Source organism: Phaeoacremonium minimum (genome assembly GCF_000392275.1).
Source record: "Phaeoacremonium minimum UCRPA7 unplaced genomic scaffold PA7_03_scaffold_563, whole genome shotgun sequence".
In the NCBI taxonomy this organism is placed as follows: Eukaryota; Fungi; Ascomycota; class Sordariomycetes; order Togniniales; family Togniniaceae; genus Phaeoacremonium; species Phaeoacremonium minimum.
The window spans coordinates 198653-216242 of NW_006921465.1; the positions used below are offsets into that span (position 1 = coordinate 198653).

General features: G+C 52.3%; 2 protein-coding genes across 2 annotated transcripts; one reads left to right on the forward strand and one right to left on the reverse strand.

The window, feature by feature from the left end:
• Positions 1-14084: 14084 nt before the first annotated feature.
• On the forward strand, positions 14085-15471 carry UCRPA7_8007 (putative 26s protease subunit rpt4 protein; the record flags this gene model as incomplete). Its single annotated transcript, XM_007920527.1, has 4 exons — positions 14085-14295; positions 14382-14768; positions 14828-15284; positions 15351-15471. The coding sequence occupies 4 exons, from the start codon at positions 14085-14087 to the stop codon at positions 15469-15471; spliced, it is 1176 nt and encodes a 391-aa protein (XP_007918718.1).
• Positions 15472-15856: 385 nt separating this feature from the next.
• On the reverse strand, positions 15857-17291 carry UCRPA7_8008 (putative snf2 family helicase protein; the record flags this gene model as incomplete). The annotated part of the gene is made up of 3 exons (XM_007920528.1): positions 15857-16520; positions 16608-16663; positions 16713-17291. 3 exons carry the CDS (start codon positions 17289-17291, stop codon positions 15857-15859), a joined length of 1299 nt encoding a protein of 432 aa, XP_007918719.1.
• Between the last annotated feature and the right edge of the window lie 299 nt (positions 17292-17590).

Sequence of the window (17590 nt, forward strand, 5' to 3'; positions counted from 1 at the left end):
GGCTATGTCTCTCCCTCTCGGTGAGATCGCACATCCTGCCCTACCCGTCTGGCCGATCTTTCCCCCAGCCCACCACGGTAGAACCCGACATACCATGCCATCCATCCGAAAGAGCCCATCAGCGTATGTTTCTCGCCACTGTGGTTCTATGCAGCAGATCTCCCAATGAACTCCTTCAAGGACTGTGTGGCAAGGCCGCCGATAGGGTGAACTAGGCGGCGTATTGATGTTGTGAAAGCTACCCAGCGTTTCGCGAGACACTGAACTAGCCATTTATTGTGAAACGAGTGTGGGTGAGAACGCCGAGTCCATAAAACGCCGCACCTTGACTTTAGTATACAAAGAGATACTTGAGAGGAAAAAAAGTCCGTTAGAAGACTCAGTCACAAGCGAAGTCGATCGATGATGAAGAAACAGAATAGAAGTGGAAAGGTAGGCGCATTAAATGCTTAGGAGTGAACCCCGAGCCCGCAACCGGTCGCCGTCAACATCGCCACGACTGTAAGTGTGGTCCTAGAAGACCAAATTTCCCAGTGCCACTACCACTGCCGATGTCAAAGACTGTCATAAGCATAGATAGCTGAACCCAGACGCCGTGGGTGCTAGCTATTGTGTCGTGTCTGAAGCAGAATTCCAGATGCCGTATGTAAAAACACTCATCGTACATCAGTCTCCGCCATAATGGAAGTGAAATGCACTAGCCGTTGCAAAGTGGGCAGTGACCAGGTAACACAATGTACCGCTCATGGGGGCCTTTGGGACACGCATGCTTCCGATTTCCGTCCACAGACGTCCGGAAGAAGTGTGCACCAGGGTCAACACACGACGTGTAGATATAATAGTTTTTGGTGAAGTCGCACATGGTAGAGAGTCTCTGTTCAGTAGCCTGGTATATGGGGCAGAGTAGAAGCTTGCTGGAGTCAGTCTATGATGGATGTTGGGGACGGAAACTAAGCCCTTACGTAGACAATGACGAGGAAGACGAGGAGAAACCACAGGCTTATATAGAGGGATGAGGGAGAGGGTATATAAGAGACAGACACCCAATAGCGGATTGCGTTAGGTTAGGGTGAGGAGTGCGAGGTAGAGGTTGTAGTCGTGAGTGGCTGTCTCGACAGCATGCCTCATGTATATATGAGCGAGGAATAGCAGGGAAGTAGAAACAAGAAACTCCTTCCCCCCACGACAGGGTGAAACTTGAGAACTGCACCAAATAATGTATATTTGGGTTGACTTGCACGTGTTTGGCCTTGGAAGGGTATGGGAATAAGCACGGATTAGATTGCTGAGGGCAACAAATTGCTGGCGGAGGTGGTGGAGGTCGACGGCGGAGGTAGTGGTGTGTATAAGTCGAATTTAGGCATCTAATTGCAGATAGCTCTGAGGTGGCTCAAGAATGTTTTGTATAATAAGGTGGCTAGGCCCGACCTATAGAGCATGAGAGGAAGAAGAATGGAGGCGGGCTGAAGAAATAAAAATCAAAAGAGCAAATATGTCTAGAATCGAAATGACGATTAGTCGAGGGGGAAGAAGTAATAAAGAAAGGCCTGCCCACGTCTGAGAGCCATGACACAAAGCCAGTCAGTGTGTGCACCGGGCAAGTAAGAAAGAAAAAAACCGAAAAGCTCCATGGACCGGAATGAGAAGCACAAGCAATGCTTGAGCTCTGCGATCCCCCGGTCGTAACTCCTCCCGCTGCCCCATCCACCAAACGGTGATGGCTGTGGGCCACTTATTTCTCCATCAGCCGATCTGGATGGTGCTTTGACAGCACGACATGGCCGCGCCGTCATCAAATAGGCAATGGAGCGAGAGACCGAAAGAGAATAAAACGGTACGTTGCTTGTGAGTACTCTAGTGAGGCACGACGGCCAGACTAGCTGCGGGGGTTCTCCTGGCAGCCGTTGAGCATGGGGAGGCGCTTGTCGACGACAACGTACGTATTCTACACAAGAGTCAAGTAATGAAGACAACCTGGATCTTGCGCAGACTAGCCTCTCAGGGAGCACCTTGATGTCCCATCACTGTCCAGAAGGAGAGTTGTGCATATTCTCATCCAGCGGAACCTTGCAACATCTATCTCACCTGCGTGCCCCCCCATCTACCAGGCCCTGGCTTGACAAGTAACTACCTTACATACTTGTGCATGCTGCGAGGTAAATCGATTGTCCGCACGCCCCCTCCTTCCGGGGGCGAGGGGCATGGGCATGGGCATGGGGGCATGGGAGCCCTGCATGCCCTGGTCGGTCACATCTGGGATGCTGTAAGGGGAAAGTGGGGAGAACAACAACGGCGTTAATAATGGACAGAGCACAGCTTGACAGCGGCAGCAAATTTCAAGAAAAGCTGTGCCAATGTGGAATGAGACAGACAAGGGCAATGGCCAGCCATGCCTGCTGAGCATGGATCCGCGGTGGAGGTCAATGGACGAGGGCTGATTTGTGGGAGAAATGGGCACATGGCCACGCCGTGCGTGCTCCAGAGTTTGCGGTCCAAAGTGTGATGGAATTGAGACATGGACCTGCGTTTTGGAGCCGAAGGGAAAAGGTGTGTGCGTGCGTGCGTGCGGTGCCGGTGCGAGCAGATATTTGCGAGCGAGCGGGCGAGGAAAAGGAGGCCAAGACAGCCGGACGGAGACTTAGACTAACACACTACACACTACTGGGCGGGCGAGAGCACAGAAGCAAAGCATCCAAGACAAGACGAGAACGAGAACAACAGCAAGAGACACACTCCCCACTCCGGCGACCGACCCATTGGCGAATCGACATGGACATGCACGGGGCTGCAGGACCTCCTGGACCAGGTGCCAGGGAAGGGAAACCCTGGCTGCCGCACTGACGCTCGAATAAGCCGCGACACAGCGCCCTGGCGGGTATTGGTCGGTTTGACCATCACCACGTTTTGACCCGCCCACGGCGTACTACTTACTCACATGTACTCTCCACCATGTAGGGTACTTGCTATGCAGTGCAGTAGCGCTCGTTGTCGGTCTGCATGTGCTTGTGCATATTCTTCTCCATCGACGCAAGCAAAGCAGAGCAGAGCCAGTTGAGAAGCGGCTCCGTCTACCGGTACCTGCTCGAACGACTCGTACTACTGCAGCCGTGGGGCGGAACTCTACGAAAAGACAGATACGCGGGTCGATTTACCATACCTACTCTGTCGTTAGCTACAAAACCGACTCTCTTGTTGATAGTACTGCCCGCCGATACAATTGTATAAAGGCATCGGTCGGTGGCCAAATGCTGGCGATATTACAGCATTATCATCCGTCTGACCAGATGACCAGTCCTTCGGTGGAACGGACAATCTGACTGGTGGCAACGGCCTGCTGACAAGCCACTTACAAAGTATCTTGGAGCGAGCGAGCCATCGAAGCAGGTATATCAGAACTAGCAACCACATATTGATGGTGACCGACCGGGTCACACACAATACTGCGTAGTATGCCCTCCCGATGCGGTATTGTACATTACGCACCCTGTCCTGTCCAATCTTGAAAGGGTCTGTCTAGCGACTCCAGCCCAGTCAGGTCAAGTCCGCCTCCCGCGTCGCGAAGAGAGGACCAGGAAGGTGACTGTGACTGTAGCAGTTGAGAACGAATAACCCCCAGAACGATTGGGCGTTGAACGACTGGATTGGGCTTCACTGTAGCCCTGGAACCTGGATATCCCCTACGGCGAGTGGACTCGGCGGTGGAGACTCGGGTTGCAGAGCGATACCGAAGGTTTGGACGAGTGAGCCTTTGCAGGCCTTGCGCTGCAGTAGTAACAGGGCCGCAAAGGCTAAATGGTCACTAAAGAGATTACGGGGCTCCGAGCACCACCGTTTTTGCGCAGCATGGTCAGGAACAGGCCGGACGGCGAAACAGGGCGGATCCATACCGGCAGTCCCACCGTTCCTCCTCCAAGTCTAAGCCAGGCCAGGCCAGGCCAGCTTCAAATGACGCCCCGCTGACGACAATCGCCTTCTAGAGGCGCCGTAGTCCCAGCCTTCTCCCGGAGTCTTGACACTATGGAACAGCCGGAATGCAATCTAATCTAGCTACAGATGGTAGTGGAAGCGAAAGGTTCCTAGATGATCAACGGTGCGTGCTCACAGACATAGCTCGGCCATGTCGGGAGAGGGGAGAATGAGCAATATTGTGTAATGTAGCGAGAGTATGATAGGTAGCTAGAGCACTCTACATCCCATCCCGTCGAGGCCCGAGCGATGAACAGTCTGTAGACGGCTTCTCGGTCGGTCTAAGACTGTGCTGTCCAGGGAGGTCCTCGTCGTACAGTATGTTCCGTACAGCTCAGTTTTACTGACGCCATCCTGGTCAAGCCAGGCACAGACACATACATGGACACACACACACACACACAGACCTCCCCACCATGCCCACCACCCAAGATATGTCGGTCCCCCTCCTCGAATAGATGGAATTTGATTGAAAGTCGTCGTCAGTGCTGGGTAACGGCCTGCGAGTGTGCGAGTGGGTTTCCGCTTTCGGGCCCGTTTCCCATAATAAGGCCGCACTCATGACTCCATCTGGTCATTACACGTCTCGATCGGTCGTGAAGGCCTGCTGCTCTTCGGTAGGTACTTCTGCATAGTAGATAGCATCCCACCAACTCGAAGGCATGGCACAGCGGGCGGCTTGCTTCCAAGTGGGGGGTCCAATTGCCCACATGTGTTTGCAAGGCAAATGACTATCTGTTTGGGCTGCCATGTCGGGCGGCTGACACTTCAGAACCTTAGGATATGTACCGAAGCATCGTGTTAATTCAGTTGCAACCTCGCGGTTGTCAGGGCCATTCCAACTCCCGGCACTGTAGCATTGTGCGAATCATAAATCGCACATCAGACGAAACCTTGCGTGCCGGGGTCTGACGCGGATCTCGTAGGCGACGGTTTCTTAACATGCGCAGAGCAAGAAAAATCTCAGGGTACTACGCTCAAGCATCTTACGTGAGTGGTAAGGTGTAGACCGATCTCTGCACGTTGAAGCTGCTCAGTGCCTTGTAGGCGCCGGGTGAAAGTCGGCACATGTGAAGAGAACATATTCACTGAAACCAGTAACTCTAAGTGGACAATGTATTCCGCGTGCCTCACTAACCTAGCACAGCACAATATCGTACACTAGAGAACATGATAGGATGGATACTCATTCGCAGGTCAATGCGCCCGGACCACCAGCCTGCGACAGAGCTCGGCTTCGAGCCGACGAGAACGCCTTGCTCACTATCCTTGCCGATGCAATAGAAGCGATGCTATTGACAGCGCAGAAGCCGCGCCAGTCGATACTGACTTAGACATTTGTGCTTAGTGTTTCTGCAAGAGAGATCGCGCTACGATCATGACAGTGCCGAAGATACATTTATGGAGTCTGCTATCTCGCTACAAGTTCAAAGCCCCATGGCCGGATGTTGCAGGTTGGTTGTGGCCAGAGCATCAATCAATGTTGCCCAGTTGTAAGGGGTTATAGGACCTATAGTTGTGGTCTCTTGACCTGTTTTTTCATATCGGCGGCTCTATTCTCAGATAATGGCCCGGGCCACCTGGTGCCGTCCTAGCCATGAATCCATGTATCGCAAGCCAGAGCGGGAGTACCCACGGGGCGGCAGAGGTGGAAATACGGTTGAGATGGAGACAGCAACCCCACGTCGAACAGCCATCGTGACTGAATGTGTACATAGTACAGCGGCATGAAATGACTGCTCCATGCTCCAGCCGCCGAGGCTATCACCCGCTCGGGCATTGACTGGCCGCCCTCTTCCAATCCGATTGCTTGCCAACAGCTGAGCTAATTGTGTGCACTGATGTTTTAAATACGCAACAATAGATGGGGAGGGAGAATCTTGGCCATGTGTAGACACGGCAGGGTGCCCCCACGACGCTGCCGCTTGTGGAGAGCCGCTTAGAGACCACACCTTTTTTCTCTTCGAAGCAGCCAACCCGTCATGTCATCCGGATGGGATGACAGAAAACGAAGGCCCGAGTATGGGGGCCAGCATGTCACCCGTTCTTCCATGAAACGGAAGCCAACCAACAGTTTAATTGCATACTGTCGCCCTGGGATGCTTCGTCCTAGCCACGCCGTGGCTGCAGTAACGAAAGACGCTACGCTAGATGAAATAACACAGTCAGCAGCTCCCATGCACTTGAAAGAACTTGATCGGTAATATCAATGTGGAATCCTTCTATTAGCTCGCCGAGCTCGTGTCGGGCCTTAAGCAGCATCATTGTCGATGCATAAATGTTGCTGCATCCGCGAGAGGTGCCCAATGGAGATCGTCGACCGACCTCCAGCTGTAATCTCTTGTTTTCTAGGGAAAGCTTTGACAGAACAAGGAAACCCAAGCTGCCATTGTGACAGAAATGACCAGGGTTGGCGTGAGGACTCGGAGAGATACTCGCAGCAGCACCAGGGGCCCTTGGATGATCTGCCAACAAGCCAGGATATTTTGATCATGTTTTGCGGTCAAAGCAGATCTCATTTGATCGAAAATCACCAGGGAGCTCTAGTGGAGCTGAACAAGACGAAATTCATATGAACTGAGCACAAGTCGCAGCCCAGTCTACTGGGGTATAAATCTGTATTGGCCTCTACTTCGTGCAAGTACAACATCTGCAACTCATATTGCATTGTCGCATACAATGTCGTTTTCACCTGCAATACAACGTGGCCACGTTTTGCTTCTCTTTATGCCGCAATGTGATACAGACGAAGAAAACATCGGACGCCTTCTCTTGTGTCTTCTGAGGGTGCAGAGTTTCATTTACAAGGCGATTTGAGCCGCGCGTTGCAGACGCCGCTGTCCGTCCATCCCACTCAAGACGCCACTTGCATCAACATTCTGTAACCATACGAGCTACCTCGGGCTAGATGTTGTCGCACACGGCAGCTGACTTGACTTGGAAGTGTAAGGTGTGCCAATGGAGCACCTGCATTTGCTTCTGCACATCTGGTCGCAGGGCTGCATTCATCACACCCAAATGATATCCCCTGCTGTGTTTTGCATGCACCCTCCATATCTGTTACCCCAGCATGCGTGCAGAAGGTCCCAATTGAGGAAGCAGGCATCTTTGCCTGCCGTCAAATGCTGCATCGTGACTGACAATCAGGCTAGCTGGAAACCAACGGGTCTGTCATTCCCGACTTTGTGAGTGCTGCCAGCGGGCCGGTGCATGAAGAAAATTCTACAATTGAGGTTGCTTCTCAGAAAATTGGCATGCATGAATGTAATAGACCGTAAGCGCTTGGTTGATAGTTCCCAGGCTTAGTCGGTAGTCGGATCACAGCCCTTCATGCTGACTTTGCCCCTTTCAGTAAAGAGGTTGGCTCCTGAACTCCTCCACTGCTCCTATGCCAACCTTACTGCAAGGCAACTTGATCTACCTACTGTGCACTTCTTTCGTTTCTGCGAACGAAGGAGCCAATCAGCGACTTTGCTCATACGACCCCCTCAAAGAGAAGCCTAAACAGTCTCACGGCGGCTTCCCAGATCAACAGCTCAGAAATACCTCAATGAAGCTAGAAATAGAAAACTTGCAGTCTGTCTCACTGTGGACCTACAAATCTTGGCCCAATGGCTTCCAAAGACCGGGCAGTGTGACCTCAGTCCAAGGCAGCAAGCGCAACATTCTTGCACGATACAACTCAAGGTAACTTTAAGCACTTGGAGCAGCACAAGAGCCTCGCCGTTTCACTCTTCAGATGATCCACATGTCATGCATGATCATCGCCGTCGTCCATCCATCTCTGGAAAGGCACGAAGCTATAGCGGGAGACTTGCTCAAAGTAGGTAGTCTCGTTCAGCACGCTGCCTTCATCCCGTTTCAGAGCCGCCTCGGAGCCCCGTCTTGGCCCGCCCCATTCGCAGGAACTCGTGTGGACCCCAAAACTACCTGCTATCCATGTGTAGTGTACTCTACCGTAACGTTATTTCACCATCGGTAACTTGGAGCGTAGCAGGCAAGTGGATGTGGGCCTTGGTAGCACCGACGTGTCTGTCTGATGGAATGGCAGGCGGAGGGCTCAGTGGGACATCTCCTGGCATGTCTGACGGCGGCGGTAAAAGTCTTGAACGCATGGAGAACGTCCCACGACCCACGAACACACGGCCCCTCGATCGCCTCCGTCATCCCACCGCACTATCTCGGCTCGCAGCCGAGCAAGTGGTCAGCCGTGACAAATGGGGCCTGTCCCCGAAGTCCACGCAGCAGAGCGGCCACCCCGTCCCGGCCCATCACCACTTCGCTGCAGCACTGTAACATTGGCGCCGTTTGACTGCATACGAGTCGACGAAAATGGCCTCAATCGACTAATCAACATCAGGGTCGAACGATGGTCACACATTTAATCACGACATCCTGTTCGTCGCTATGTCGATACTAACGGTATGCGGTTGTGGTTGCGGCCCTAAACCTATCAGACGAAGCTACAAAAATTGTCATGTTTCTCCAGGGAAACGTCCATCGTCTTGAAATAGCGACGCGTAGTCACCCACTTGCAACTCATCTAACACCGGTCTTTCTTTAAGCGTAACGGTTTCCCCACGACCCCATTGGGTTCGACTGCTGTGCACGGTCTGGTGTCTGTGACAAGGCATTCCCGGCGGAAATCGCTGCATGAAGGGTTTGCCAAGCTAAAAAATAGTCGAAACTCTCTGTTCTAAATGTGGATATGGGGATTCGGTCCTCTCGGTGAGCGAAGAACCTCGTAACGTATCGCTAATGTTGGGCTCCTAGATTTGCCTTGAGTTGTCCTAAATTAGTTGCCCCCGGACCCTTCAGTCAAAATGGTGAAAGCGGTACACATGCGTCCCTCATAGCGCTCTGGAAATTCAAATGATAACTATATTGATTTGACTGGCGATAACCAAATAAATGACTGTCGTCAATAGACTGCCGAGGGAACGAATACCTTGAATTCTCCTCTGCAAAAGCTGTCAATATGTGATAGTCCGGCTTCCCGCCTCGGGTGTCAATCTCCAAACCCCATCAAACGTTGAAGCATAAAAGACACTATCTTGGACCAATAACGATATTCCGCTGGATATAGATCAATCTGCCTGTCATGAGACCTTCTCAAGTTCCATCGCGTAGCACTCATTGATCTTCTAAGTGATAGATCGTCTTCACAATGACCCAAGCCCATCTTGCAGCAGGGTCTATGCTCTTCAGATCCCTTATCCAGTCAATAGCGAGAGCTACCGTCTCGTTCGCGTCAATTTCAAAACGGTCTCCGCACATTGTCGATCTGATTCTCGTCAGGATTGGGACCTGTTGACTCAGATGAAGAATGACGAGAGTCCCAAGTAGATTCTGGGTCCAGAAAAACAGACACGGGACAAGCCTCTTGTGACCACATGTTGGGGACATAATGACAGGCCACTTCAAACACGCCTTGAGGCACTCAGCCGCACCTTCAGCGTCTTCGCGTACCATCTGGTCGGGATGATGAAGAGCCTTGTACAGAAAAGGGCGATGTATGAGGTACTTGATATAGTAATAGCGGGTTCGTAACATGGCCACCTGGATGTCGAGAGCATATGGATATGCTACAGCTTCGCTATCAAGGTCGCTCGTGAACATGAAGGCGTTGTGACCATGAGATGTGGCTGGCGAGGAATATGTTGGACCATACACCTCGTGGTTAGGATTGGGAAACGCTCCTGGATCCCCCTCATGCCACCGGAGGTGAATAGGTAGGAGACTTCCCCTCCAGTGATCAAGCTGGAACACCAAAGGCTTGATGGTGGTTGTCACGGCTGGAGGCGAATGGGCTGGCGTCCCAGGGAATGAGAACGCTGCAGAACGTTGCCCTAACACTGTCAATACGCGTGACTCCTCGTATTGACTGCAGGTCCACAAAGCACATCGCAAGACAAAAGGGCCATTCCAACGCTACAGCCGTACTCACCATTGCTCAGGACATTGTGAAAGTCAACCGACAAACGCCGCAAGACAATCTGAGATGCAAAGTGTTCCTGGAAATGAGACGCCTCGTTTCCCAAGTAGTCGTCCTGAGAGAAGGTACCGCTGAAGTCTGGGACTCGAACCATGGTTTCAAACTTATCGAGACCCGTCAAGGGCAGGCCCAACTCTAGGTTGAAGAATCTGATGCCGGATTAGTCTACTACTGATTTAGGAGAGACAGGATGGACAACGTTTCCATGATAGAGCAGTGCCAGAACGCACGCCTAATGATATCCCCTCGGGACGACGCGAGTTCCGCCGGGTTGCTGCACTCGTCAGCCATGCCTTCGAGACGCTAGTGAAAAGCATGTACCTCGTGATAAGAGCCTGACAAGCCAGAGAGGCAGACGTGGTCATTCTCCAAAATTCCTGGTATGTGTTAGACTGTCGTTGTGATTGAAAACTTGGAAGAAGACATGCCATATGATAACAGCAAGTTCCGTAGTACAAGCTGGAATGCGTCAAAAACAAGGACGAAAGCTGCTAGGGAGACTACAACCAACCCTGCTAAGGCAAAGATTTGGACATTCTCCAAGCTGCATTCGGTCAGATTGAAACCCATTCGCCTTCGAGCTTCATTGAAGAGCGTCAGTCCAGGCGGCAAACCGCCATTGCCCCCCTTGATGCCACTTGGGCGGCCATTATAGATGGTAAGAGGATTGCCCTTTTGGCCTGCCAGAGCAACTTCGCCCAGGGCGAAAATAAGATGAGCAAGTGTAGACATGATACCATCATCAAAGCCATCATTGAAAATGGCTGGCAAAGTCGTAGACAGGAAAACCTCCCTATCAACGATAGGATAGAGGAAGTTGAAGGTGTCAAAATAAGCTTTGCTGAGCCTCTGCACTGTCTCCCAGGTTAGATTATTGACCATGCGTGGCGCGCCTGAAGAACTGGATATGTGGGTTTGCATCGTCCCTGACGGCACTTGAGACAACAGAGCCTCTGCTGCGGGAAGAGCTGAAGGCCCATATCTTTGTTGCTGCCCCAGTACGATCGAAGGGCCATCATGCTCTATGGATCCAGGGTTAAAATCGGGAACTTCTGAGAATAAGCTTTCGAGGAGGTGCTGGATGACTGGCCAGCCAAGCATTTGATGAACAGAAGACACATAACGATATGTTGATCCGCCGCCAAGAGGCGAGCCAGTGTGTTCAGAGGATTGAAGGCTTGGAGGAGCGAAGGGCCCGAAGCTGGATGAGCTAGTCAATGGGGTTGGTGTTTGGACAAGAGAGTCGTCTGATAACGAGCCGTACGAGGCCGAGTGTGGGAGACTTTGGAGCCCAAGCTTGTCGATCTTTCCTTCCACAACTTTAATGCGGTCTAGAATCTCAACAAGAGTCTTGTCTTTCCTAAGTGCGTGTCAACACACCTCTAAGAGAAAGACTCTACAGGAAATGTGTATGACTGGGATAGTCGCCGAACAGGAGGTGAAGGGGAGCATACTTGGTCGGCTGGGGTTCGCGATAGTGACAATCGAGCTGGAACTTTTGGCAGGTGCTACATCTTGGCCGCTGCTCGTCGCACTTTTGTTTTCTGCTACGACAAGTCTCACATGCCTGTAGAGGGCAAGTCAGTCCATCGACACATGACCAGAGAGCAGACAGTAGGGGTGCCATCAATGCTTGCCAAGCATCATGCCGAGCTAGGAGTTTACAAGACCCGGACATCCACGAGTATTCTAGTATAGCTTACCTGCGTAGCGATTGCGCCCCTTTCCTTTCTCTGGTTTGTTGAGGGCCCGGAAGCTTGTGGGCTTGGGTTCTGCGTGGCCGAAGGGTCATTGTCCATTTCTCATCAGCTAGCCATCCACCTAATCTTCAGGCTATGCAGAGAACGAGTCACCCCCACAGGCAAGTCGCCAACTGATACCCTGAAGCTAGATGTCAGCAATCGCTCAATGTCTACATTCGCGCTACCGCCGGCGGGTTACTTGTTTCGTGGAGAAGGTTGCCGGAGGTTGCAACCCGACTGGTTCGGCAAAAGGAGATGCGTCTCGATCGGAGTAGGACAAGATGTGGACAGCGACGTACCGTACCAATGGAGGAGGAGCTGGCTAGCTGGGAAGAGAAGCTTCTGGCCCAAGTTAGAACTTACGATGGAGCTCCGTGGACTGCTGGGCCGTGCCGCCGATATTAAGCTTCTCCATCGGAGTCCCTCCGTTCAGGGGGGGGATGACCCCCTAATGTGACCGGTCAGGGACAGGAAGCCACCGACGACAGCCGAACATAGCGCCACAGAGGCACGGACGGACAACAAAAGCTCGGAAGCCAAAAGGGGAGAGGAGCATGCAGACAGATTGGAACGGAGATTGGCTGTGCGGGGGCATGTCTACTCGGTGTGGTAATGTGCCCGCGATGCACGGAATCTAGTGGAATGTTTACATGAAAAAGCGGAAGTTGGAACGACGTCATAAGCATGAAGCAGATGCAGGTCGCTGGGACCGTGCCAGGGTTTGAAGGATGATAAGACCCAGGAGGGAGCCGCGCACCCTGTGCCACGTCCAGCACGTCAGCCCAATTGGCACAGCTGCAACTTGCAGGCACAGTTTCCAGATGCTTCTACAGCTGCCGCGCTCTCGTCAAAAGCACGATCAATGCCCGCATCTTCGATCTCGACGACAGGCCTGGCGCAGAGTGATTCGATCGGCTGGACCACGTGAGAAAGAGGACAAGGAAAAAGGAACATGACGGGGTAAGGACAGCAACGAAAGAGTAAGATGATGATATGCATCATCCGGACTGGAAAATGTGGTATAGAGGTCTTCGTGATAGAGAGAAGACAGCCCCCAACCTGTACGGTACACTTGTAGCAGAGCGCTGGGCAGTACGTGCAGCACCATGGACGGGGAAGTCGGGAGGCTCATCTCGTGTCATTTTGGGGAAACATGGCGCACAGGGACCTAGTTGTCAAGACGCCTCCCATTCGACCGTGCTGTCCAGTTACGTGGGAGGCCCTGCAGCTTCCCGCCCATTTCAGAGAAGTCCCTGCTTCACAAGCTGGGGGATTTGCTTAAGGGTCCTGCCGGGACTCGAGATCCTGATTTCCTGCCGCCTCCAGAGACGGGGAGGGGAAAACCTGAAAACAGATAATTCCTGGGAAGATGTGAAAACAGGGCAGAGCTTGCAGGAAGGGTGGGCGGGACATTGAGCTAGGAAGGTCGCTAGACCAGTTGGAGTTTCGTCAGAAGCGACCCTTCTGCGGGGTCAGGCAGCTCTCATAACGGTCCTCACGGCCGAAAGCGTGAAGGTTGGTGCTGCAGGTAGCTCTTGTTGCTTGGTGGTGCGCGCCAGAACCATGCCAGCCAGCGTCCGGCGTCCTCGCACGGCACGAGGCCGGTGAACTCACAGCTCGAGTCCGGCGGCGCAAGGCGGCTGCGCGCCTCCATGTTTGAGACTTGACGTGTCTCACGGCAGGACGATAGGCTGACAAGCTTCGAAGGAGCGGTGAACATCCTGGGAAATGAGGGCAGCAGTGCAGAGGTGTTCCATTTCCAGTTGGGGTCATCCTGACGGGACTCAGTTGAATGGCGAGGCCATCGCGGAGACGGAGACGTCTCCGGAGTTGAGCCACGTGATGTGATGTTGGCATGTCGGTGAATGTCGGTGATACGGCGAATCATTTGTTCCTGGCAGAATGGGCGATAAAGGTCAGAGCCGACCCGGACCCGGACCCACTTGCAGCTTCTGTCCCACCCGTAGCCCGGTCCTGAGCCCTGCCCTGAACACCTGCGAACCTTGCCCTGCAGCAGCGCCAGGCTCAGCTAACCTTACTTACTACCTTAGTGCACGCACCTCATTCCTTACCTAATCTCCATTTTCGGTCTACCTCACCTTAGCCTAGCCTAGCCAAGCCGAGCCTAGTCCACTTACGCCAACGAGGCCGCAAGGCAACAGGAGCTTGAGGTAAGCTCCCAATCCATCACCAATCAACCGACAAACAACCGTAGCATCATCAACACCATCGACATCGCCGAGTTTTCCAGACCATAGTCTCAAATATCGTCTTGATACATACTCGACGACGTGCAAAGCGACAGCGTGAGCAGAAGGACACCTTTTCCCTGCGTCCCTCCGACACTCCCTCCCTGCACGACATCAATAAACAAGTTCGTCATGTCCTCCGACGAAGAGCGGCAACACGCCCTCGCGGCTTTTAAGGACAAGCTCATCGAGTCAAGAGAATGGGAAGCAAAGTTGAAGAACCTGCGGCTGGAGATCAAGGGCCTGCAAAGGGACTTCGATCAGACCGAAGAGAACATCAAGGCGCTGCAAAGCGTCGGCCAGATCATCGGAGAAGTGTTAAAACAGCTGGACGATGAGAGATGTGAGTCTGCACCTGGCATTTCCACCTATAGATACGTCATAACTCTCGTCTTTCTACGGTGTACTGACTGTTATGTGTCCTTGTAGTCATCGTCAAAGCCTCTTCAGGTCCTCGATATGTGGTCGGGTGTAGATCAAAAGTCGACAAGATCAAGTTGAAGCAGGGAACCCGCGTAGCACTCGATATGACAACTCTCACAATCATGCGCATGCTACCACGAGAGGTAGACCCGCTCGTCTACAACATGTCTCTCGAGGATCCCGGCCAGGTCAGCTTTGGTGGTATCGGAGGGTTGAACGATCAGATTCGAGAGCTACGTGAGGTTATTGAGCTACCGCTAAAGAACCCAGAGCTGTTCTTGAGAGTGGGAATCAAACCGCCCAAGGGAGTGCTGCTGTATGGACCCCCTGGAACTGGCAAAACCTTGCTCGCGAGAGCTGTCGCGAGTAGTCTGGAGACAAATTTCCTGAAGGGTATGTTTTTCCCCACCTATCCACCGTACGGCGCAGTGCTGACGCGATGCCTTGAACAGTCGTCTCCTCTGCCATCGTCGACAAGTATATCGGTGAATCTGCCCGTTTGATTCGTGAGATGTTCGGCTATGCCAAGGAACACGAGCCTTGCATCATCTTCATGGACGAAATCGATGCCATCGGCGGCCGCCGGTTCTCCGAGGGAACGTCTGCCGATCGTGAAATCCAGAGGACACTAATGGAGCTGCTCAACCAACTTGACGGTTTCGACTACCTGGGCAAGACCAAGATTATCATGGCGACAAACAGACCTGACACTCTAGACCCGGCACTGCTTCGCGCAGGTCGTCTGGACCGAAAGATCGAAATTCCTCTACCGAACGAGGTGGGCCGATTAGAAATTCTCAAGATCCACGCGGCAGGCGTCGTCACGGAGGGAGATATCGACTTCGAGAGTGTGGTGAAGATGAGCGATGGCCTGAACGGCGCCGATTTGCGTAACGTCGTTACCGAAGCGTATGTGTCCTCTTCCAAGATTAGGCATGTCCCTGCACCCATGAACCATTTGCTAACTTACATCAGGGGTCTATTTGCTATCAAGGACTACCGAGATGCTGTAAATCAGGACGATTTCAACAAGGCAGTCCGGAAGCTTGCTGAGGCGAAGAAACTCGAGGGGAAGCTAGAGTACCAGAAGTTGTAAGCGGTCAATACTCCTAATTAGACTGGACGAAACAAACGGCTCGTCGTCATTAGACCGTATGGCAATGGAGATTTACGAGTAAAGTGAAGAAATGGGGACGCCTCACTAGCTGGAGTGTGCCCGTGGTGGTCATACAACACCATTAGCCTTTTCACATGAACAAGGTGCTCAGATGTAACCCTGTATTAGTAGCCAATAGACGAGCACATGAAAGTGAAATTCATGGGTATCATTTTATTGTATCAGTGACAATTAAATCTAACATCACTAGCCAAAGCCGGGAAAGCAGCCGTCGGCTCCTTCGCCGTCCCTGCAGGCCTAGATTCAGACATGAGTTCTCAATGCCAAGATGCAGTTCCCCTAGACAACGATTTACAAATCCTAATTAGTCATCCACTGGCTCATCAGCAAATCGAACAACACGAGGTTCTGCCAGCAATGCTGGTGATGGAGATACATCGTCGTCCTCGCTGGCTGCAAATCGCACTCGCCGAGGCGGAGGTTCCATGCTATCAGGGGTCGACAACCCAGATGAAGACTGCCGTTGTCCAAAGCTCAACGCAAACTTCCTCTTCACAAGATTCGGTGTCGGCGACGCTGTGGCACTGCTGACCAAGGAATCGGCCTCTTTCGGAACGAGATCTTCGTCAGGATGAGAGGTCTCGCGACCAAATCCACGGCCGAAAACATATTGCGGCGTCTTCAGTGGTGCCATCTGAGCAGGTCCGTCCGTGTTATCAATATCGGGGAGAGGAATGATCTTCACATTGAGGATCCAGTTGAAAATTGGCCGGTCATCGAGGATAGACTTGCACTTTCGATGCTCGGCTTGAGTCATCTTTTGCTTTCGCTCCATGATGACCTCTTCTAGACTGCCACGAAGGACCAAAGTCTCGACGAATACTTCTTTCTTCTGACTGATCCGCCGCACTCGCCCGATAGCCTGGGCTTCGACTTGTGGGTTGAGTACTGGGTTGATGAAGTAGATACGGGAGGCTGACCGCATGTCGAGACCAAAAGCAGCTTGAGAAATATCCATGAGAAGGACCCTGAACAGAAAGTCAGCAAATATGGGAGGAGAGTAGATCAAGATAACGTGCCTAAACTTGGTGCTCTGGTTGAAGGTTGCCACATACTGTGCCCTTCGCTCGACAGTAATGCCCTTGGCGTAAATGAGATGCTTGATGTCAAGCTAGGAGTTCGTCAGCATCTATAACCTCGATTTACATCAAGCAACTCACCACTTCCAGTAATCCAGCCAAGTACCACGCCACGTTCTCGTTTTCATAGAAGACAAGAATCTGCTCATCATCTTGATATTTGATAATCGAATCAACAAGGTACGAAAGCTTTGCCGATGCAGTTGAAATGATCTGAGTCTTCGCGAGCGGCTCCGGGATGTCGGCTTCTGGTGTTTGTGGTGGCGTGGGGATGCTCTCTGCTCCTTTGCTAGCTTTAAGCAGCCCGGTGTGACGCTTACGAGGACTAACACTATCCTCTCCCAGCTTTGTATTCCCAGCCAGGGTCTGGTTGTGCTTTTTGTGATCGTTGTCAGCGGAAGTTCCTGTTGATAACTGCTCCGAGAGCGCTTTGTCCCGTTCCTTATTGCCCTCGTCCATCAGACGACCACCGTTCAACAGTGTGTTAAGTCCCTGGGGGGAGTCTACCCACGGATTGAGGAACCTTTGAAGTGCAGAGATGAGCCTCCAGTTCGAACAAACCGGATCTTCCTTGAGATCGTCCGTTCGCATCGACCATGACTGCGCCTGGTCGAGGCCACCAGGGAAGTCCCGGACGTAGACAGGTACTTCGTGGTGCATGTTGGCTGCTTCCCTTATCTTATTAAGTTGTGCAATTTTACCAAATGCAATCGCTTCATGCAATAGTCGTTCATCCTCTTCGCTGACTGTGATTTTCTTCTCTTCCAGGAATTTCTCCGCCGTCTCAACTGACTTGGTTATTTCGTCTGCTGAGAAAAAGGACCCTCCAAAGAAACTAGACTGTCTCAAGTTGTGGACAAGTTGCAAGAGATTCTTGCGCTGTCGGGGGTGGAAAAAGTAGTCTTGGTCAGTCCGCTGTGATTGCACAGAATTGAGGATAATCATCATCGAAAATAGGT